This window comes from Salvelinus fontinalis, chromosome 17, assembly GCF_029448725.1.
Source record: "Salvelinus fontinalis isolate EN_2023a chromosome 17, ASM2944872v1, whole genome shotgun sequence".
In the NCBI taxonomy this organism is placed as follows: domain Eukaryota; kingdom Metazoa; phylum Chordata; class Actinopteri; order Salmoniformes; family Salmonidae; genus Salvelinus; species Salvelinus fontinalis.
Genome location: NC_074681.1, coordinates 28,174,310 through 28,199,822, shown reverse-complemented (window position 1 = coordinate 28,199,822; position 25,513 = coordinate 28,174,310). Strand labels below are relative to the sequence as shown.

General features: G+C 41.6%; 1 protein-coding gene across 1 annotated transcript in view; it reads left to right on the top strand.

The window, feature by feature from the left end:
* The window catches only part of LOC129814106 (beta-1,4-galactosyltransferase 2-like), a 136,944-nt gene that overhangs the window by 91,265 nt on the left and 20,166 nt on the right, over window positions 1–25,513 (top strand). Inside the window, exons 4-5 of the mRNA XM_055866910.1 lie at window positions 18,894–19,081; window positions 20,713–20,835. Of these exons, the coding sequence (XP_055722885.1) occupies window positions 18,894–19,081; window positions 20,713–20,835 (311 nt within the window). The remainder of the gene's footprint in view (window positions 1–18,893; window positions 19,082–20,712; window positions 20,836–25,513) is intronic.

The following is a 25,513-nucleotide window of genomic DNA, read 5'->3' as shown; positions in this document are numbered from 1 at the left end:
ACAGAACGGCAGACAGGTAGAGGTCAGAACCGAGAGGACTAGAAAACAGAAACTTGAAAAACTGGCAAACGGGAAAACACGCTGGTAAGACAAGACAAGACGAACTGGCAAAGCCCAACAGAAAATGCAGGTATAAGTACACAGGGGATAATGGGGGGAAATGTGAAACACCTGGTGGGCGGAGACAAGCACAAGACAGGTGAAACAGATCAGGGTGTGACAGCCTAACACGGAACACAAACCGGCTGCGCGCGTGCATAAATTTATTTTGACCCTCCACACCAAACGCGATCACGACACGCAAGTTAAAATATCAAAACAAACTCTGAACCAATGACATTAATTTGGGGACAGGTCGAAAAGCATTAAACATGTATGGCAATTTAGCTAGCTAGCTTGCACTTGCTAGCTAACGTTAATTTGTCCTATTTATCTAGCTTGCTGTTGCTAGCTAATTTGTCCTGGGATATAAACATTGAGTTGTTATTTTACCTGAAATGCACAAGGACCTCTACTCCGACAATTAATCCACACATAAAACGACCAACCGAATCGTTTCTAGTCATCTCTCCTCCTTCCAGGCTTTATCATCTTTGAACTTATATGGTGATCGCATCTAAACTTTCATTGTATTACCACGACAACCGGCAACAAAGTTCGTCTTAAAGTCAATTAACGTTAGCTAGCAAGTGCAAGCTAGCTAGCTAAATTGCCATACATGTTTAATGCTTTTCGACCTGTCCCCAAATTAATGTCATTGGTTCAGAGTTTATTTTGATATTTTAACCTGCATGTCGTGATCGCGTTTGGTGTGGGGGGGGGAAATACATTTATGCACAATAGCGCACGATGGTGCACGCGCGCAGCCGGTTTGGGTTCCATGTAAGTATTAGAATTTTCCATTTAGCTAACTACATTAATGACTTAATGAATCCTGTCGCTTCGCACTGTGAATTTCAGGTTCTCTCTTTCTCTCTTTTGGGTTGAAATGTCATGATATTTATACAGTGCCTCTTTTGTTATATACAATCTCGCCCCTCTCTCTGTGTCTGACAGCCTCGATATTCAAGAGACAAGGAAAATCCTGCCCAATTCCCATGACATTGACAAATCACCGTAAAACCTGGTGAAAATGTAATTCATATTCCAAGGTGATTCATTCGTCCTGCCTCCAATTTCTAATATTAATATTATTTGGGTTGCCTGTTCTCTGCCAAGCCAGCAATCCTTATCAGAGGCAGGATAGAAGCCACTCGGAGTGACAGCAAACCATAGCATGCTGATGGTGCTGGGGCTTTGTGTAAGCCGGGAGTAAACTTAATTGATTCTGTAATAAACCTTCCAACAATTCTCTCACTCTTTCAACGACGAGGCCTTGAATCAATCCATCCTCAATTGTTAATCTATTAAGCCCGTCATAAATAAAACATAATGGAAGGAAACATATTATATTATGTCCCTGTAATGCCAATGGTTGTGGAGTGTAATTCCAAGGATAGGCAAGATTAAACATTGCATACTGGCTGGTACTCCTGCTGTCTTTGTATTGTAGGAAGGGGACTTGTGCTCTCTCTCTCTCTCTCTCTCTCTATTTCTCTCCCACCTCTATCTGAGAATGTCTAAAATAATCCTTAGCACAGCGTGCTTTGCTGGGAGGACGTCTCTCTCACTCTCTGGTGTGGTGCAGGATTGTATTTCTGCACCACTGCTAAAGCTTGAGGACTCTAGAATCGCAGCGACAGTGAGATAAAATATTGACCTGCCAACAGCAGAAAACCCATATAATATGTTAAACACTCCATGGAAGGAACTAGGCCAAATGTAGTGTCAGAACTATGTCCTGTATACAGTGCATTATCAGCGCCTTCAAATGAATAACATCCAAACAACCTCCATTCAAATCAACACATATAGTGTTGAACAAACACTCCTTGTTATAATATACAGAATGTACAGTATAGCGGTGGAGTTAGACAATTCAATTCATGGTAGAGGTGGGAAAGAAAACTCCATATCTAATCTGTGAGAAAAAGCTCTCCTGTCAATAGAGCTTTTCAGTTCTCAGCTAAAATGATTCATATTATTGATTGGTGTAGTATCAGATATTGTTATTCTCAAGGACTCCCTAGCCTGCCGTTTCTGTTTTCAGGGCTGAAGCTCTATGTGGCTCTCATGAAAAATTAAATAGATCACCGGGAAGTGCATCTTGTCAAGATGTTCGACACGTCCTTCAATCTCAATGCCTTTCAGCTTTCTTCCCTCACACCCCTGTGACCTCTCTGGTCTCTTAATACTAAATTACACAGTTTGTTTCTGGGCAATAAAATCTAAATCATTTCATCAGGAGACAGATACAGTAGAGAAACTCAATTTGTCTTCGACCACTACACCTCATTGATTACATTTTAAAAACATAGACTGAACAGACTTTGACAGACCTACCTAGAACTTAGTAGAGTAGTAGTGTGTTAAAGTTTCTATCAAATATCCTCTTCCATTACATGTTCTTATTATTGAGGGAATGTCAGGTCACAACCTATATACTGTACTTCCACGACAGTCTAGAGGCTTCTCCACCGGGGTATAGAGAGCCTGCCTCTTGCAAACTCAATGAAACCTGACTCTGCAATTACAAGCCGCTGGAGTGGAACACGGCTAATCGTGAGTAACGGACGTCTGGCACCTTGACCCCCTGAAGCCAGTTCAATCAGCCGCTAGGTGCTAACGCTAGTCCACGCCATGCAGCCAAGAGGGGTGGGGGTGAGATGAGCTATGACCTGTGGGCGTCAGCACAATCACATCACTGTGTATGCAGGGCTGGTCCAGTCGGCAGCGCTCAACCCTGACCATGTAATGGGCTGTCCTTCAAAGAAGAAAGGTCCCGTGGGTGTGTCTCTCCCCCTTTATCCCCCTTTCTCTCCTCTCTCCTAATCTCCCTCTCCTCTCTCTTTCCCTCCTCTCCCTCTCCACCGCGCCAGCCTCCGAGCTTATCGGACTGCCAGTCAGGGACGGACAAGGCTACTCGCCCCCTGGATCCAACACAGCCTTCCTAATCCATCATGCACCAGCAGAGGTGAAAGGGAGAGGAGAGCAGAAGAGAGGAGGAGAGCCCTTTACTCTATTCACTCATCACGCTCTCAGGGTCTCAGGGACTGTGTCCCCAAATGACACCCTGTTTCCTTTTATAGTGCACAACTTTTGACCAGGACCCATAGGGAACTGGTCAAAAGTAGTGCACTATATATGGAATAGGGTGCTATTTGGGACACAAGCAGGATCTGGCCTGCTATGCCACAGCTTGATGGTCGGTAGTCCTGAAATGAGAACATGAGTCACAAATATCAAGCAGTAATGGAAAATGACTGTCAGGAATAACCAGTGACTGACTGTGATAGTAGGGTGTCTGTTGGACTTTGTGGATATTGAGAATGAGGATGATGATACGGTTGAAACTCAGATATGATCTCAGAATTGGCTGAATTTGCTCTTGACTGTTTGGTAGATCAGTTCAATAACTTGTTTGCCTTACTGCAGAATAGATTTTTTTAAATGTATGACATTTTTTATTTCACCTTTATTTAACCAGGTAGGCAAGTTGAGAACAAGTTCTCATTTACAATTGCGACCTGGCCAGGATAAAGCAAAGCAGTTCGACACATACAACAACACAGAGTTACACATGGAGTAAAACAAACATACAGTCAATAATACAGTAGAAAAATAAGTCTATATACAATGTGAGCAAATGAGGTGTGATAAGGGAGGTAAAGGCAAAAAAAGGCCATGGTGGCGAAGTAAATACAATATAACAAGTAAAACACTGGAATGATAGATTTGCAGTGGAAGAATGTGCAAAGTAGAAATAGAAATAATGGGGTGCAAAAGAGCTAAATAAATAAATAAATATATACAGTAGGGAAGAGGTAGTTGTTTGGGCAAAATTATAGATGGGCTATGTACAGGTGCAGTAATCTGTGAGCTGCTCTGACAGCTGGTGCGTAAAGCTAGTGAGGGAGATAAGTGTTTTGACACACATTTAAGAGCAGTTGGAGGCCACGGAAGGAGAGTTGTATGGCATTGAAGCTCGTCTGGAGGTTAGTTAACACAGTGTCCAAAGAAGGGCCAGAAATATACAGAATGGTGTCGTCTGCGTAGAGGTGGATCAGAGACTCACCAGCAGCAAGTGCGACATCATTGATGTATACCAGGAAGAGAGTCGGCCCGAGAATTGAACCCTGTGGCACGCCCATAGAGACTGCCAGTGGCCCGGACAACAGGCCCTCCGATTTGACACACTAAACTCTATCAGAGAAGTAGTTGGTGAACCAGGCGAGGCAGTCATTTGAGAAACCAAGGCTAACTTTAACCTCAATGGAACCATTACATACAGTGCCTTGCAAAAGTATTCACCCCCCCCTTGGCATTTTTCCCATTTTGTTGCATTACAACCTGTAATTTAAATGGATTTTTATTTGGATTTCATGTAATGGACATACACAAAATAGTCCAAATTGGTAAAGTGAAATGAAAAAAATGACTTATTATTATTTATTTTTTTACAGAAAAGTGGTGCGTGCATATATATTCACTCCCTTTGCTATGAAGCCCCTAAATAAGATCTGGTGCAAACAATTACCTTCAAAGGTCACATAATTAATTAAATAAAGTCCACCTGTGTGCAATCTAAGTGTCACATGATCTCAGCATATCACCTGTTCTCAAAGGCCCCAGAGTCTGCAACACCACTAAGCAAGAGGCACCACCAAGCAAGCGGCACCATGAAGACCAAGGAGCTCTCCAAACAGGTCAGGGACAAAGTTGTGGAGAAGTACAGATCAGGGTTGGGTTATAGAAAAATATCAGAAACTTTGAACATCCCACGGAGCACCATTAAATCCATTATTAAAAAATTGAAAGAAAATGGCACCACAATAAAACTGCCAAAAGAGGGCCACCCACCAAAACTCACGGACCAGGCAAGGAGAGCATTAATCAGAGAAGCAACAAAGAGACCAAAGATAACCCTGAAGGAGCTGCAAAGCTCCACAGTGGAGATTGGTGTATCTGTCCATAGAACCATTTTAAGCTGTACACTCCACAGAACTGGGCTTTACGGAAGAGTGGCCAGAAAAAAAGCTATTGCTTAAAGAAAAAAATAAGCAAACATGTTTGTTGTTCGCCAAAGGGCATGTGGGAGACTCCCCAAACATATAGAAGAAGGTACTCTGGTCAGATGAGACGAAAATTGAGCTTTTTAGCCATCAAGGAAACACTATGTCTGGCACAAACCCAACACCTCTCATCCCCCCAAGAATACTCATCCCCCCCAGAATACCAAACCCAACACCTCTCATCCCCTCAAGAATACCATGTTTTTCATCGGCAGGGACTGGGAAACTGGTCAGAATTTAAGGAATGATGGATGGCGCTAAATACAGGGATATTCTTGAGGGAAACCTGTTTCAGTCTTCCAGAGATTTGAGACTGGGACGGAGGTTCACCATCCAGCAGGACAATGATCCTAAGCATACTGCTAAAGCAACACTCGAGTGGTTTAAGGGGAAACATTTAAATGTCTTGGAATGGCCTAGTCAAAGCCCAGACCTCAACCCAATTGAGAATCTGTGGTATGACTTAAAGATTGCTGTACACCAGCAGGAACCCATCCATCTTGAAGGAGCTGGAGCAGTTTTGCCTGAAAAATGGGCAAAAATCCCAGTGGCTAGATGTGCCAAGCTTATAGAGACATATCCCAAGAGACTTGCAGCTGTAATTGCTGCAAAAGGTGGCTCTACAAAGTATTGACTTTGTGGGGGTAAATAGTTATGCACTCTCAAGTTTTCAGTTTTTTTGTAATATTTCTTGTTTGTTTCACAATAAAAAATATTTAGCATCTTCAAAGTGGTAGGCATGTTGTGTAAATCAAATGATACAAACCCACAAAAAATATGTTTTAATTCCAGGTTGTAAGGCAACAAAATGCCAAGGGGGGTGAATACTTTCGCAAGGCACTGTATCCGCATGTAGTATTGGCTACTTGGGTCTACTCATACCTGCTTGTATTTACATCACACATTCACTCTCTATATCAAGGACAGTTGTCTGCACACTCAATGAGCTACAAATAATGACTGTATTTCCAATACAACTCACCAAATACTTATTTTAAAGGCAGAGATGATTACAAAACAACTCAAAACAACCTAGACCATGAATTTGTTTTCAATAGTCTCTGTCTAGACAGCTGCATTAATGATTCAAGTTTTTAGAGGTATTTTATGATATACCTTACCTGCGTTGTTGTTTGATGTTAGATTTAAAATAGCAATTTGATCTGGAGCTCCAGTACTCTCTAAGGGGAGCCATGTTAAGCATTGAATTCATCAGGATCTGTATCTATTCCACAACAAAGGACACAACTAACAAGCTCAAACCTACAATGGTCTAGTTCTGTCATATTCATGTAATTAATGAAATCCTAGTGTCACTGTAACGGATGGATATTCTATCCTTCTATCTCCTAAGTACTACTTTGGGTCTTAGTTGTTAGATTTTTCCAATGGCATTTGCCATACTTGAATCCATGTCATTTATGGATAGAAGTGGAGTCATCCCATCAATTTATTAAATTGTGTGTGTGCACTTCCCTGTTTTATTCAGTGTAATTGGATGGGTAATTAAAGTGTAAAAGCAGTGTCATCTAACTGTAAATCCTGCTATTCACACTCTCTCTCTCTCTCTCTCACACACACACACACACACACACACACACACACACACACACACACACACACACACACACACACACACACACACACACACACACACACACACACACACACACACACACACACACACACACACACACATACACACACACCAGGGTTTAAATACACAATCCTATTACTGGTGGCTGGAGCAGAATGAGGTCCATTTAGGAAATTAAAGACTAATTATTTAATTGCCTAATGTCCTCTCTCTTTATACACTGAGTGCACAAAACATTAAGAACACCATGACATAGACTGACCAGGTGAATCCAGGTGAAATCTATGATCCCTTATTGATGTGACTTGTTAAATCCACTTCAATCAGTGTAGATGAAGGGGAGGAGACAGGTTAAAGAAGGATTTTTAAGCCTTGAGACTATTGGGACATTGTATAAATATTGAAGTGCCTTTGAATGGGTTATGGTAGTAGATGCCAGGCGCACCGGTTTGTGTCAAGAACTGCCACGCTCTTGGGTTTTTTCTGCTCAACATTTTCCTGTGTGTATCAAGAATGGTTCACCACCCAAAGAACATCCAGCCAACTTGATAAAACTGTGGAAAGCATTGGAGTCAACAGTGGCCAGCATCACTTTTCGAAAGCTTTTGACACCTTGTAGAGTCCATGCTCTGACAAATTGAGGATGTTCTGAAGGTGTAGGGGGGGGCAAATTATAAATAGGAAATTGTTCTTAAAGTTTTGTACACTCAGTGTATGTGCCCCCTTTTTTGTGATTGTTTGACAGCAATTATGTGGGAATGATTAAGTTGCTTCTTTTGACATTTACAAAATTACATTTTAGATTGTGAGACAGCTTTATTCACTCATGTTTATTGGAACATTTATTGATGTTGTTAATAATGTCTAATGCACATGTTGGATGCAGTTTATTCATCTTTTTCATGTGCAAGATATTAATAATGAACCATCTAAAAATGTCTGGGGTCTGCTAAACTGAAGAGAGTGGATTTAGTATTTAAATATTTGATTGGTCAAACGCAAATCAGTAGGAAAATTCTGCAGACGCAGCATACATGGTTGATGCCAACAAAGTGATAACAACAGTAATATGACAAGGGTTAACACCAACCATGGATGGCATCTCCTTCCATTGCTTGTAGTAAAGTGTCCATACTGCAGTATGTTTTGCTGCAGGGCCGTTGCCTCTCCGTTCTGACGGTGAGTTTGTCTACTGTAGGTGGACAGAATGCGTTGCGTTATTACCATTCTGACACTGAGGTTGTCGAGGTGGACACAGGCAGCAGACTGCTCTGGGCTCCTGAGGCTATGGAACTGGGGGTTAACCTATCTAAACTGTCCATACTGAGAGTTGCTATAGGCAGCAGGGGCCACAGCTGGAGATCTATGTCCCAAATGGCATCCTATTCCCTTTATAGTGCACTACAAAGTTGACGTAGACAAGAAGCTTTAAGTGCACTTTCGCATTCGATTCGTCAAACGTAGTGCACTTTAAAGGCACTAGGATGCCATGTGGGACGTAGCCATTGTTTGTTCTCCATATTGCTGACCTTTAAAGCAGTGGTAAATTGGTCAGCTTCTGTCATGCTTTAATTATAGACTGACCTGAGATAAATATTTAGAAGGATTTAGGCTACCCCCATCCAATCACATTGTTGTCCAGGGCACTGAGAATTGACACAGTTCAGGTGGAATCAATTTACAAAGAAATGAAATGGAATCAAATCCTGCCATGCAGGGATCCCCCTTCAACCACCCAGCAAATGCATCAATAGCTTCATGTTCACATGTCCAATATTTTACGACGGGTGCGGTATGAAGCCAGAATACTCAGTACAGAATGTTTCTGTTTTATATACACCCTTACCAAAACACATTTTGCCGGTCTGAGTAAATCCATAAAAAATATATAAAAATACCCAGGCTCAAACATTCAATAAACAGTACGATATTGGATTTACAGTAATAACATACAGCAATTATGATATATTTGACAGAATGTGTTTGGATTTCTCCAGGTAGGATATATTTACCCGCTCACCATTTGAGATGATTTGGGCTTGGAACACATCATGAGGAACATGATTTCTTACAATGTTCTCTCTAGTTGTTAATAGAATGATGATTGTCTATTTCAATGATTCTCAACACATGGTGTAAAGCAACACGAGACATGATGAGACAGATGCTCTTGGAATAATGAAAGAGAGCATTCTGAAGGCTCTTGATCATGTTCCAATGCTCACCACCGGGACCAAGTACAGTATTCATTTACATTCGTATCATTCTGATAGTACTACTACCTGTGCTCCGGCAAAGACTGCTGCTCGCCAGGTGTAGACGCTCTCATCTTGACTAAAGTGAGGATTTTCACAGACATGTAGCTGCATTTCTAATTATGTATCTGTGCATAGGCCTGAAGGTACTAGTAGGGTTGCACATTTTGTGGAATATTCAGAGGTGGAAACTTTCCGTGGGAATTAATGGGAATATATGGGAATTAACGGAAATATATGCAAATTAATAATAATACCAATTAAATGTAGATGTTTTTTTTGCATTGGATATATTTACCATATCATATAGAGACAGAAACATAAACATTTTACCTTATCATAAGTAGACATAATTGCAAATGATTAAATCCTTCCAATAGAAATAAAAAAATAACTATTTAGTTACGAATTGAACTTTAATTAAATGAGTTGACGCTTCACATGGGATGATTTCACTGAACAACAAAATAAAGGGAATATTGAATGATCCCCAATGATCCATCGCGTCTCCCAAAAACGTTTTCAACATACATCTGTAAAATGATCATTTAGAAACTAAAGCTTTGGTTGTCTTCCTCTCAGGCTTCCATGTCTTCTCCCTGGACCTCCTCAATGTCCACCTCTTGAACACCAGACTCTGAGGCCTCATCTTCACTGTCACTTTCCAACCTTGTTGAGAATGGCTCATTGTCAGGCTCAAAAAGGCTAAAATTTGCCCGGGTGCCCACCAATTTTTCAACCTTTGTATTTGTCAGCCTGTTGCGTGCTTTGGTGTGTGTGCTCCCAAACAAGGACCAGTTGTGCTCTGAGGGAGATGATGTTGGTGGGATTTGGAGGATGATGGAGGCAACAGGGGAAAGGGCCTCAGATCCACAAAGTCCCTTCCACCAGGTGGCGATATTGCATCTCCATCCTAAAGCCTTTGCTTGGAAGTGTACTTCGCCAGACTGCCAAGAACCTTGCCCTCATCCAGGCCAAGGTGGCGAGACATGGCAGTGATATCACCATAGGCCTTGTTGATCTCTGCACCAGACAGGATGCTCTTGCAAGCAGACAGTACTTGGGGTCCAACATATACACTGCGGCATTTATGGGCTTCAAGCAGAAGTCTTCACGCTTTTTTAAATGTATTTCAGAACTGCAGTTTCCTCTGCATGGAGCAACAGTGAAGTGGGCAGGGCAATACGGATTTCTTCTCTTACATCTGCAAGCAGAGTCTGAACATCAGACAGGATTTCATTCTCCCTCAATCCGTGCAATGGCTATTGCTATAGGTTTCAGGAGTTTCAGGCTGTTTACCACTCTCTCCCAAAATGCATCATCCAGGGGGATCCTCTTGATGGGGCTGTCCATATCGGCAGACTGTGACATGGCCATTTCTTGGAGAGACTCTTTCCCCTCCAGGAGACTGTCAAACATGATGACAACACCACCCCAACGGGTGTTGCTGGGCAGCTTCAATGTGGTGCTCTTATTCTTCTCACTTTGCTTGGTGAGGTAGATTGCTGCTATAACTTGATGAGCCTTCACATACCTAACCATTTATTTGGCTCTCTTGTAGAGTGTATCCATTGTTTTCAGTGCCATGATGTCCTTGAGGAGCAGATTCAATGCATGAGCAGCACAGCCAATGGGTGTGATGTGAGGGAAGGACTCCTCCACTTCAGACCAAGCAGCCTTCATGTTCGCAGTATTGTCTGTCACCAGTGCAAATACCTTCTGTGGTCCAAGGTCATTGATGACTGTCTTCAGCTCATCTGCAATGTAGAGACCGGTGTGTCTGTTGTCCCTTGTGTCTGTGCTCTTGTGGAATACTGGTTGAGGGGTGGAGATGATGTAGTTAATTATTCCTTGCCCACGAACATTCAACCACCCAACAGAGATGATTGCAATACATTCTGATTTCTCTATGATTTGCTTGACCGTCACTTGAGCTCTGTTGAACTCTGCATCCAGCAAATGAGTAGATAAAGCATATCTGGTTGGAGGGGTGTAGGCTGGGTGAAGAACATTCAGAAATCTCTTCCAATACACATTGCCTGTGAGCATCAGAGGTGAACCAGTTGCATACACAGCTTGAGCAAGACATTCACCAGCATTTCTCTGACTACGTTCCTCCATTGAGTCAAAAAATCGTCTGATTTCAGGAGGACCATGAGCTGTTGCTATCGATAAGGTGTCTTGATTCATCATTTTCACCTCGAATAGAAATAGAGTGACTTTTGTCAGAGGTTGCTTGTTGTGAGCACTGAAGGAACTTTATGCACATGGCCAGATGATTCTGCATCTTTCTTGCATTCCTCACATATGATTTTGCACAGCATTTGCAAATGTATACAGCTTTTCCTTCTACATTAGCTGCAGTGAAATGTCTCCACACATCAGATAGTGCCCGTTGCATTTTCCTGTAAAGATTAGAATTTTTTTTGTAAAAAAACAACAAATACAATTCCATGTACGGATCCAGTTAAACAGTTAGATTAAACAACTCCTTTGTAAGATAAATGTTTTTAAATGAAACATGTATGGAAACACGTGAATTAACACTCCTCAGTTAGCAGGCTCAAGCAAGCTAAACCCACATGGTAGCAAACACTAACTTGCAGAAATTGTTAACAAGTTAGAAATGATTTAAACACACTTTGCTGTAGGCTACTATTTACTAGTTAACAAAAAAAATGATGTATGTCATATAAAATATATTCACCCTACCCAGTATTGTAATTAAAACTTACCAGAAAGCATGTAGTCCTTGGCTCAGACAGAGTAGTAGTGTGGGCTAAATAGCATCTCATTAGTGTGCAAGATCTTGAGAATCAGCTGTACATGTGATGGAATAATGCACTGTGCATGCAGAGGGTTGCAATTCCATTGAATTGGGGACAGTTTAACCAAAATATGCCACAAGACCTAGAATTGCTTTATGTGTATCCCACAAGAGAAGTTGAATGTTGTAAGCTAACTTTTTTTGATGAATTTAAGCATAATTCCCCAAATTCCAGGGTTTAACTTCCCATGAACATTTTCAGAAATGTATCGGAACGTTTCCGACCCTTTGCAACCCTAGGTACTAGGAGGATAGTTACAAATCTTCCAACCACGTTTCATTTGTAAGGTCAAGTCTCCGGTTTACTGAAGTGAAATGAGTGCTACAGTTATCTGTATTATTAGTGCTACAGTTATTCAATCTGTCGATGTGCCCTTGAGCAAGGAGGCTGACCCTGTAAAACAACACATTTTACTCCACCTATGTGACGACAAAACATATTTATTTGTATCTTTTTGGGGGGAATGAATGTGGTCAATGTGGGGGATAACAACATCCTTTTTTTTATCCAGTTAACAGGTTCATTTAAAATTTCTCCTATCAGTGTGAAGAGGAATGAATAGGCAGTTCTTATAGAAGCTCTTGTGGACAGTCTTTTAATTAACAAATGGAATACTACAGTACTAGCAGTAGGGCTGTGTCAGAAATGTCAGCATATTCCCTACATAGTGCGCTACCAAAGCCTGATCAAAAGTAGTGCACTATTTAGGGAATAGGGTGCCATTTGGGATACAGAATACAATTGAAAGTGCCAACAGTACTGTAGTTGATCCAGAGTTATGCATGTGTCATGAGGAGCTATGTTACAGTTAAAATATGCTCTAAAAGGGAAATGGAAAAGATAGGGAGGAAATCCCTTTGCCGGCATCTTCGTCAAACAGAGACAGTAGAGAGACACTTACATGTCATCAGATAGATAGATCAAGTCTCCATGCTACAGTAAAACATAGTAGTTGTTTCCGGCTCAGGGGACATGGTTGAAAGTGAACCATCCAGTCATTTAACAGCAACCATCCATCCACCACAGAGAGAGGAGTCCATCAACTCTCTCCACCTTCCATCCTAGAAGAGAAACAAATCATGTGTGGTTGGCCTAGCATCCTGTGTGGTTGGCCTAGCATCCTGTTTGGTTTGCCTAGCATCCTGTTTGGTTGGCCTAGCATCCTGTTTGGTTAGCCTAGCATCATGTTTGGTTAGCCTAGCATCCTGTTTGGTTAGCCTAGCATCATGTTTGGTGTACCTAGAATCCTGTTTGGTTGTTCTAGCATCCTAGGCATGTTAGTGCATTATATTGAAATGTGTGATTCACAACAGTCAGAATGACATCCTCATTAAAATGGCATTTGAACAGGTAAAGAGGTATGCTTCGATAGCCTATGCAGAAAAAAATACATATATTTTTATATACAATTAGGTATTATGATTATTATTATGATTATGTTTCAGCTAAATCTGTTTCAGCTGTTTGAAAAATGCAAAATTCTCCAACCCCATCCATTCTCACGTACTTTGTGTCCCCTCTAAAATCATGGGTGCATGACGCCCCTGCCGCTGTCTCAAAATGTATTGACCCTGTATGTATGGTCATGAATAAACAACAGCTTTAAAATTCCTAATACATCATACAGGCACTCTCTTTATGTAACCTCAACCATGTTTATTTAAAAATAGGTGATTTGTGTTCCCTCGGCCCAGTAAAAGCCTTATCAGTATCTCACTGCACCAGTTAATAACCAAGTATGTGTCCCAAATGGCATCCTATTCCCTATATAGTGCACTACTTTTGACCAGATCTGTATAGACCCTGGTCAAAAGTAGTGCACTTTGTTAGGGAATAGGGTGCCATTTGGGAGACCGCCCAAGTGGAAGCCATGGTGTATTAATCACACTACAGCCGATGAGTTGGAGACTGCTCCATTTTGCTAATGTCTGTTACAATTTCAAACCAGGCCATATATAACTAACAGGTTTAATTAGTTTGGATTGATATTCATATCACATGTCCAATGGAATAGACGCCTGATAACTCTCATCTTGTGTACTTCTCAAGAGTATCTTGTCCTGTGTCGCTTTTCCCTGTTGGATCATTTTTTCCCCCAGTTTTTCTATGAGATACTTTATCCTATAATGGTGTCTGTTGATCAACGAGGCCATGCAAAACAGAATTTCCCTCTCTGTCTCACTCTCTCCCTCTCTCCCTCTGTCTCCCTCTGTCTCTCTCTCCATCTCTCTCTCTCTCTCTCTCTCTCTCTCCGTCTCTCTCTCTCCGTCTCTTTCTGTCTCTCTCTCAATTCAATTCAATTCAATTCAATTGACTTTATTGACATGGTAGGTTCGTTATTACTTACATTGTCAAAGTATACATATCGAAAAATAAAAATCAAATATATATGTATATATATACAAAATATATATATATTTATATATAAATAAATGGTGGGACCAACAGCAATCAGTTATCTCTCTCTCTCTCTCTCTCTCTCTCTCTCTCTCTCTCTCTCTCTCTCTCTCTCTCTCTCTCTCTCTCTCTCTCTCTCTCTCCGTCTCTCTCCCTCTCCGTCTCTCTGTCTCTCACTCTCTCTCTCCGTCTCTCTCTCTCTCTCCGTTTCTCTCTCTCTCTCTCGCTCCCTCCGTCTCTCTCTCTCTCAATTCAATTCAATTCAATTCGCTTTATTGGCATGATGTAACAATGTACATATTGCCAAAGCTTATTTTTGATATTCTCTCTATGTCTCTCTCTCTCTGTCTCTCTCTCTCTGTCTGTCTCTGTCTCTTTCTCTCTCGCTCTCTCTTCCCTAAGAGTAGAATATGCTCTATCATAATACTTAGTGTATCATGTTGCAGTTGGTAATGGAAAGGGATATGAGATTACAGTTATGATATCTATTCTTTAATCAGCTATCAAAGAGATGTTAACTGGTTTCTCTGATTGGGGTGAAGCCTTTTCATGTTCAGTTGACTATCCGAGGTCATTAAAGGCGCTTTCACACAAACCTACAGTAAAACCAAGAAATTAATTATTTGCTGATGTGAACCACATGTAGGCTAGTCGTTTGTTTCATTCAATATCTCTTGTATACCAATACTACAGCAGAATGTTGGTAATGATATTTCCAAATGTTTTGTGGCATGCTCGCATGAGATCTAGTTAGTTGCATGTGGAGAGTTGCCTTAAAAGTAAATGGCAGGATAAGCTGTCTTTTCATGCCATGTATGCTTGATGCATCCGGACAGATACGAGAACATCGCAATCAAATTAGCAGGGCTTGTCGTGCATGCTTACACTTCAGAAGCCCCAAACTTTTTTTCTTCTCTTAGCAGCAATAACACCAACGAACGGGGGTATAACTCACAGTGACAGGGGGATTTGAGGAGCCTCCATCAGTATTATTGTGAGGCAGCTTGTGCCCAATTGCTCCTAATACAAAGTGATTTGAAGCCATCAACACCATGTGTGAGTCACCCACCCAGAGAGTCATCCACAGGCACCTGGCCCTGGGCCTGGCCCAGTTAACATGGAACATCCTCCTAATAATGCAACAAGGTAGAATGTCTTGGCTCAGCTTGTCAAACTGTTGAGAGTGGTCCAGTACATCCTCTCTTTCCACCTCCGTGATCATTTGGCACGTCTGACTCCTGTGACTCCTGCCTTCGTGACGTGGCAGTTACCACCTGCTCCCCATGGCCTGAGTGCTGCTTGTCTCAGTCTAATTCAGGGACATGTTGGCAGAAGCCATTTGAGAACAACACAGTGAGTGAAGAACGGTCCTGGTTGGCTGTCGCTGCCTGGATGACTGATGATGTGTGCTGATCTGCACTGAGTGACACATGCCACCAAACCTCCCATAAAGCTACTGTGACCTATGCTGTCATGTCACAACATTCCAAATGCTACAGTCTGCTTGCTTATCAGTGTACAGTCCTGCTGCACAGTACCTAGCCATAGTTTCTTTAATGCATGCGCTATGTTTTATGTTTTGTACCATGAACTCTTTACTCCTCAAGGGAGGTTTGAATTACATTTTGCGTTTTAGTAATTTAGCAGATGCTCTTATCCAGAGCGACTTGCAGTTAATGCATTCGTCTTAAAATAGATAGGCCCAGTATGTCAAGCCATTTGATATTGACTTTCATGTTGGAATGGCCGTGCTACTTGCAATCTCTTTGCTTTATATTCGACCAGCTATGCAGCTTATGCAGCAGTACAGCATCAGAGTGGAGCATACTGTTGGATCGATGTGTGTACATGTACTGTATGCCTCAGTGGCTTCATGCGATAATTGCGTGCTTGTCCATGTCTTATGTCTCGCACAGTATTTTATGGCCTGTTTTGTCATGTTCCTCCAGTGTGATGTGCGACGCAAAGCTATTGATGAGACAAAGAGAACCTCCAATTGAATTCTCCGGAGTGCGTAGCCTTTATTATGACGGGAATCGTCTTTGCTTCAATAGCCCTGATTCATTACTGGAAATGAGTTAGCCTGGCCCTTTGCCAGCCAGCACCTCTCCCTTGTAAGAGCCTTTTTCCACCAAAGCCAATGCTATGGTGGAATACGGTTATTATGAAAGCAACCGCTAATGGGGCTTTGATGAGCGTGCTAGAATTCTAGATGTTGATGTGAAGAGGAGATCACGCCCCCAAATCAAAGATACTGTAGTTTACAAAAACAACATCAGCAGGTTGTTAGATCTTGAACAGTGTATCATCTTAAAACAGAGTGCATATTTGAGTTTTATCTGATAGTGTCATGCTTTACCTTATCACGCCACTTTTTCTCTTACACACACACACACACACACACACACACACACACACACACACACACACACACACACACACACACACACACACACACACACACACACACACACACACACACACACACACACACACACACACACACACACACACACACGCGCGCGCGCCCGCATGCGCAGTCAGCGACGGCCCTCAATCTAGTTTAGCTCTCACTGGTGACCTCCCTCACCCTGCATTGATAGCAGCAGTGGGTGATAGGGTCAGTCTGCTAGGAACTGATAAACTCAGCGCACAGCGGCAGTCCGTCCGACAACGCTGAATGCAATCACTCAAGATTGAGCCAGGCATCGCTGGGTCTGAGGGTTGGACCTAATCTGTCTCCGTAGCAACTGTCCAGGTACGTCTGACTGTGACTGCAGTCGGTCAGCCAGCTGGGAGAGTTGGAGACAGCGTGGCAACACAGTGGCGATACAGAGGGAGAGCCCTGATGAGTTATCCTGGTGATTATCAGATAAAGATAATAAGGTTGATTGCCTCTCACAGGGAATGTATAGAGAGAACACCACTGAGCTGCCAGAGAGAGGCAGGACAGGACAATACTGTAAGATGGAAGGGAAAGTTATCTCTCTGTCTCCTGTTCTTGGAAGTTGTAGAGTTTTTACGGATGCATTGTGTATCAGTTATGGGCTGAAGGTAATGGTGGATTGGACAGTACCATACGCGCCAACATCAGTCATTTGAGGTGTACTATAGTTAGAATTTTGGAATTATACAGAAAATACATTATTTTCTAGCTCCTCCTTGCTCTGACAATGGTTAAGGAATCCCCTCACCTTAAGGCTACTGCCAGTCTCTTTTCATCCTAGGAATGTTACTTTTTGTAGATTGACAACACAGACAGATCCATGTCTGCTGGTGAAGTTTAAGCACAAGAATTAACATGAAAACCTTTTCCAGCCTGAAGCTGCATCTGAAGCTGAAATGCATGAAATATTGGACAATTAATATTTCAGAATAACCCAGAAAAATACCCAGGAACTTTCTGTTGTTGTGCTGAGTGATGAGATTGATGATTAGCAGGTCCCATTCAGATTCTCTAACCATCTGTTTGAAACCCATGTCTCCTGACCCCATCATCCTAACACCAGCGCTCTTCTTCTGTGGTGGCAGAGTGGTGGGTGTGCAGTCCTATCGTCCCTATTATGGATGTGAATGTTCCTCACAGCCTTGTGATTACACAATATATACAGCTCCATTTGCAGCGATGCCTGATGGTTCAGGGGGAACGTGTCTTATTGAAGCAATAAAAATGACTCCAATAATGTTTAATGAGCTCACCAACTGGAGAAAAAAAGGCAATATGGCATTTTAATGATATATTACCTTATCTGTCTTTGTCTGTCGGATAAAGCCGCAAGTCTCTAATGTTCAATTTTTTGTGCCACTGAAAATATAAAAATGAACATAAGTATTGATTGGAACCAGAGGCTGCAAAAGAGAGACACTCTATCATCTTCTCTGCAAGAAGTGGGAGGAGAAACCTTTTGGAACAGAATATTTTTGTTTCCTACTTTGTAATGACGTACAATATGTTTTTAATGTATTGTACAGCTCTTAGCTACATCAAATCTAAAAATGCATTGCATGAAGCCAATATAGGTTGAAATCTTGTCCAAAAAATATATAAAAACAAAGGTGTTGACCTTGTTGATCTCATTTTACCTGATTTTACCTATAACTGTTCTCAGTGATATGTTTGTACCAAGTTAATGTGCTTACAAAACCCCATGTCTCCTCAAATGGAGTTCATGTTTGGAATGCCAGTGCCAGTGGATTTGTAACAATAGATTTTACCTGAGGATTATTTGGTTGCATCTCAGGTATTACAGGATTACAAGGGATTATGTGTTGAACTAGATTATGAGTTCAAATGTCTAAACTGGTACGGTACTTGACCTGCGACACTCTGATTGGATCTGTAATCAAAATGAGCGAAGCATGTTGTGATGTGTAATTTTTCTTTACATAACATTGTTTATTTTTAGTTGTCAGACATTTAATGACGGCCATTCTCCCTGTGGAGTTCTTTACAACATGGACCTTTGTCTAAACTGTCCTTCTGCACAACATGGTCTGACAGGAACATCAATCAACACGTTCAATTGAGGCTTGCAAATCCATCCTTCAGAACCCATTATGAACTATGGAAAAAATATAACTGAATTCACTTAAATCTCAGTCCATCAGTTTCTGACCAGTTTTTTTCCCCAATTTTATCTTGCAGCTTGGTGAGGAAACCTTCAACAGAGCCAAGCTCCTGAACGTGGGCTACACTGAGGCCCTGAAGGATGCCGAGTACGACTGCTTCATCTTCAGCGACGTGGACCTCATCCCTATGGACGACCGTAACCTCTACCACTGTTACGACCAGCCACGACACTTTGCCATCGCTATGGACAAGTTTGGCTTTAGGTAGGACAATTGTATTGTGTACTCTCACTCTCATGTATATTTACTCTAAAAGAAATCTGTTATTCATTTTCTGAGCCTATTCTCCTACCATCTTAAGTTTATTCATTTGGAAAGGTATATGCTTTTAAAGGGACAGTCCTCATATAAAAGTTTGAAGGTATTCTTTTGGGACTCTGTACAGGATTATGTAACCAAATGTACTGTTGGAGACTCATCCCCAGTTCATTTGACTGACTTTGAGATGAACTTTCCCTCTGTCTTTCATTGGAATCCGCCCAGCGCTCTCTGATGTTTAATTTTCTGTGTAGGGCCAAAGAGCAACCCAATCCTAACACATTTTTTATATATCGCTTTTGTTATTGTCAGGAGTCAAGACATATTTTTGGTGGTATCATTTTACGAATAACTTTACCTGCTGTTGATAACACAAGCATTTTAATGTCAAATTAAATACCCACAATTTTATCCAGTGAATTTGTCCTGCCCCTACTGTACACTGATACCCACTGCTTCATTCTGATGTCAGTGAACATCAACTTGAGTTAAAGTTAGCCTTTTCTCACATCTAACGCAGCCCTATCCACATACTTTATAGCCTTCAAATTGGCAATATAGTTACAAAAAGCCCTCAAGACACTCATGCCTAACAGACAAATTTACCCCAATGCCATTTTATCTGCTTGGATATGCAATTAAAATTGCTGTGTAATTTGTGACAGATTGATTGAACACAATTCCTCAGCATTCCTCAGCATCTAGCTAGGCTTTGTATCCAGTGCATGTGGACTAAGCAGCCTATTTGCTAAACATCTTATGCAAGTCCCTCAATGCACCAGCGTTGACTGCTAATATCAATAAACTGTGATGATAATCCCATTTCTAAACTGTATGGAATTCACACTACAGTGGCTTTCTCCTGGCTACAACATTACTTTCTCTAATAACCTACACATCCTCCAGCAAATAGGCTGCTTAGAAACACACATGGACGCAAGCAAGCACGCACACACAGACACGGATGCACGCATACAAGGACACACACACACAACATTTTCTCTATATTGTTTGTGTGAAGGCTGCTGCTACAGCAGATGTCCTCATTAGTTTTTTGCTTGTTGTTTTTTTACATAAAGCTCCCTGTCGCTGGCTCTGTCTGACGTCACAAACACACACACACTCACCACTGGCCTGAGGCAGACTCCAGGCACCCGCCATGATACTCGGCTAACCTTCTGCACCGTGGAACATTACAATGGGGCTCTGTAGAAAGGCTAACTCTCCATCTCCAAATCTTCTGCATATCTTCAAGTCATGTGCATAAATAATAGCACCTCACATCAAGTGACACTTTTTCCCTTTAACTTTTGAAGCAATCCGAGCTACTGTAGCTATAGAAACAATACATTGTTAATTTATGCATTTTTATTTTGTTACTTCTGCTCGCATTCTTACAGTATACAAATGAAGTGCATGAATACAAAATGTGTTATGTTGTAATTTTCAGTTGTCCTGAATGCAATACAGTAGAGTATCCATATTTGACAGGCTTGTTTTTTTAAAGGCCAGGATCTGTAATGAACCTCAAATCTGACAACCGCCTCAATGCTTTGACAGTTATTTTCCCCTTGCAGGCTTCCTTACGCTGGGTACTTTGGCGGGGTTTCTGGGCTGAGCAAAAAACAGTTTCTCAAGATCAATGGCTTCCCCAACGAGTACTGGGGCTGGGGAGGAGAGGATGATGATATCTATAACAGGTAAGATTGCATGGCAGAAATATTCCAAAAAACACCCATCAATCCCAGCACAGCACAGTACCAGAAAAAGAATGGTGCAGCCGTTTTATTTGACATTTAGATTATAGCTGATACAGTCATTTGCATATTGGTTAGAATATTTGTACCTTTATTTAACTAGGCAAGTCAGTTAAGAACAAATTCGTATTTACGATGGCGGCCTACCTTGGCCACACCTGGACGACGCTGGGCCAATTGTGCGCCGCCCTGTGGGACTCACAATCACGGCCGGATGTGATACAGCCTGGATTTGAAACAGGCACTGTAATGATGCCTCTTGCACTGAGATGCAGCGACTTAGACTGCTGCGCCACTCGGGAGCGGGAGCAGTATCAGTCCTCACTACTTTAACAGCTGTACTTTAACAGCTTTGAATTATTTAATGCTGATAACATTCTAAAGGCACAGATGAGGTATTAAAAGAGTGAAGTAGGCACAGCTACAGGTCTTATTAAATGCAAAATGTATGCCTGGCCTGTCACTTTACTTTATCATTGAAATACTTTTTTCCTGAATGTCCAGATAGAACGTCATTGTTTTTCCCGACCACATTCTCTCACAGTGCTGCTAGCTCATAGACGGTCAAAACTTTAATAGCATGATAGTAGCTGCAATAGATTTGATCCATTAAAGCATCAAGATTTCCCCTGAGATGTTTCCTTCAACAGAGCTATTTCTGTTTCAGTGGATGATGTGGGATGTTATCCTCCTGCATGCTGCTGCTAATGCCAATACATGAGCGTGAAAGGCTAAATTCAACGTTGTAGACACCAAAATAAGCATATATAAAAAAGCATAAAGGTGTTCTTTCATTGAAATCTACAATATTTTCAGGGCTCACTTGTTTTAACACCATTTTATATATAGCCATTTGAAATGTCCTTGAATATACACTGGATCTCATGGCCAGGCAGAGAGGGGACTGATGATGATGGTGTTAGGCTAGCTTGCAGCAGAGTGAATAGACTCAGGCTACGTCCCAAATGGCACTCTATTCTCTATATAGTGTACTACTTTTGGCTCTGTTTAAAAGTAGTGCACTATATAGGGAATAGAGTACCATTTGGGATGTGGGATACAGCCCTAGACTGAGCTGTGCCTAGGGGGATGCTGTAGGTCTCTCCCCTAGGCACTCAGCGAGATGGTGATGTGTGAGTGATGGGGCCTGGGCTGTTGCTGGTGTCTCTCTTTCTCTCCCCCTCTCTTACAGCCCCTGTGGGGATGGCTCCTCTCTCTGGGTCTAGCTGCTACAGGACATGGCATCCTAGCCCAAATTGGGGCCTGCCAACACAATCCCAGCTCGGGGGAGTCCATGTCCCTGCTCAGTGCTTTGAGGCCGTGCCCACAGTCTGTTGATCAGAGGTCCAAGAGTGACAGCACTCTTCCCTCTTTAAAATCACATCTTCTTTGTAGGCTAGCATATGAGTCATTCCACATTAAAAAAAACACAAGAAAGAGGATTTTGACACCTACCATCTCTGATTGTTCTGAAATCGTTTCTGTAGTTAGTGACAGATACGATTAGCATTCCTGAAACATTATTTTGTTTAAATATAATTTGATCTCTGAGAAATTAAACGAATCGATTGCATCCAAATTTGCCATTTTAATTTATAGGATTCAGATAATATTCAATAAATATAGTACACAACATCCTATTTGGACCAAACTTCTTCCTACCAATAAGTAAGCCACGAAGGAATCGCAACAAAATGTCAAAAGTCACCCACGGATTCCCCATACCCTATGCCAATCCCACCCCAACAACCAGTATACCAGTTCTTGTATGTTTGACAAGTAGTATGAAGCTATGGCTTGTAGTATTGCTTCTTCATACCATGTAATGTAGAGAACCCAGCCAAAAAGTCATAACAGCTTTCCCAATTTGGCAACAAATGCAGCTCCGGCGGGAGAATTCAATAGGCGAATATCACAGACAATCACAACACTGGCGTGTAAGTAATACTGTGAAACACTATGATTCCAATATTAGTGCCAGATATGTTATGGACATTTTCTGAAATTACAATGCTAAAATAAAAAATATAAATAATATGTGTAGCACCTTTCATTTCCATGAGATCAAATAACATTTCAACAAAATAATGTTTAATGAATGCCAATATTACCTGTTTTTATCTACAGAAACGATTTCATAACAATCTGAGATGGTGGGTGTCATTGCTTGCTGAAATGACATGGAATGACTCCTATGACTTGTAGAGAAGAAGAGAGAGTGATTCCTTTGTGACAGTAAGGTTCAGTGGGTTCAGCCTAAAGCAGGGACTGCACCTGCCTGGAGTGCACTATGTGGCACTGGCATACTGGCTCACAATCCCGTATTGTAATAATAGCTGATGCCTCACACACTCTGTGATGTAGCACAACAGATCTTCCAGCAATGAGAGAGGCTAACTCGGATTAGAGTGATTAAGGGGAGTAGTGTGTTACTGTGTTGACACGTTGTAGTTCAGAAGAGCGCAGTCACCAAGAATCCAACCACAGTTCATGTTAGAGCAGTAAAGACAAAACATACATTTTATGAATCATGATTTTGTTTAACCTTTATTTAACTAGGCAAGTCAGTTAATAACAAATTCTTATTTACAATGGAACAGTGGGTTAACTGCCTTGTTCAGGGGCAGAATGACAGATTTATACCTTGTCAGCTCAGGGATTTGATCTAGCAACATTTTCGCCCCCAATGTATGATTCATAATGTATTAACATGTGTTCAGACCTCAAAGTGTATTTTGTGATATTTCCATTTTGTCATTTATTTATATCATATCTTGGTTAGACTGCAGAGGCTATACTGTGCTGTAACTCCAGTGATAGCATAGCACAACTAGTGGTGATGCACGGTAGTGCACTCAGAGCAGTGAACTGCAGCACAATATTGTGGGGAGTTCCTCGTTTATTGTAGTGCTTTTTGGAACTGTGCCATGCTTTTAGAATCTGCTGGGGAAAATCCCTTATGATTTGCTTGGAGGGAATACCTCATGTTACAGACGGTGCCAACTTCTCCACTTTAAAAAAATAATCATACGTCTTCAGAAAAATGCCTGGGTTGATTTACCCCGGCTCAAATAAACAGTTAAAGGGAAAATGGTGGTTATTTTCTGCCGTTTTTTAATGGACTGCTTTGGGCTTACGTCCTCCTGATGTCTGTCCATTCTCCTTCTTTTGTAAGAAAAAATCTAGTTAATGAAATTATTTTGAATGTACATTCAGACACTTAATTGAACTCTATGGTGTTCCTTAAGGGCTCAGTATCCTCAGTTTACTAAGTACCATAGTATTGATTATCTCACACCTGGATTACCCAGGTAAGGCTAACCATTGATTGGGAGATAGAGTTGAGACTGAGCTCCGTCATCACTATACAGTTTCATTCAGTAAAGGAAGGAAGGGTAGACAGAAATAGCTGGAGGTGATGTTGGCATTACTGGAGAAACAGATAGATGACACTATTTCCCCTGCTTCCTGTAGAGCCCATTCACCCTGAGACCAGCAACTGGAATGGAAGGATACTTAAAAAACTCTCTCTATCACCCCTCCGGGGCATGTACGTACAACTAAAGAGCAGCAGATCCATCCAGTGTCTTGGATGGGCAACTCCTTGGCTGTCAGCATCTGTGCAGTGAAACAGGGACCTGGAGGGACAGTTAGTTCCCTCATATTTACTTCTACTACAAGGTGACTAACTGTCAGAGCTCCGACTGTCTCTTGTGACAGACAGACAGACAGGCTCTGTCTGGTGGCAAGTGCTCTCCCTGGCCTAGACGTACACCTGGCTGATACTGAAAAAAATACAATCCCAAGTCATAGCCTATTTCATGGGCATAAGTGGTCCGTAAATACGTTAACTATCATAGGATTTTCCCTAACAAACATCAACAGTCCAGACACTATCTATTCTACATTTACACAGGGCACAGTGTCACTGTACTGCGTTCTGTCTTTAATAGAGGGAGGGAGATACAGGAGAAAAATGCCAGCTTTGGCAGGACTCTCATTTCTCGATTGCCCTTGTGTGGCTATTTCTAATTAGAGGGAGACAGGAGGGAGTGGATAGAGATTGGGCAGGCAGGCAGCAGAGATTGAACCACCGCACTCAGCAAGACAGACAGAGCACACACTCAATCCAACATGAGCGATTTCAGGTTTGTTCCACTCATCTCCTCATCTCTCCCCAATGGCTTCATTCTCTGCAGCACTCCATTCATTTCGGTTCTGATGAGGTAATGCCGCAGATTCCAATTCCCCTGGACTCCAAGAGTCTAATGCATTTAAGAAAGACTGGAGAGAAAGTTTTAAAAGGCTAGAGAAATTCTTCAATAATTCAATCAAAAGGGCAGACAAGGCCAAATTAGCTGTCCAGACATCTGTATCAAAATGACCACTGACTCAGGAAAACAATTATTTTTTGTTGAAATATTTAACAGGGACACAGAAAGTGAATGATATCAGTGGCAATGTGAGAATACAAAGGAAGTCAACAAAGGAACAACTATTGCAATGTGTATGTATTGAGAGAGAGAGAAACCATTTTGCAGTAATGTCAACCATACATCAACCATACATCAACCATGCATCAATCATACATCAACCATACACACAACTGACAATGTAATCC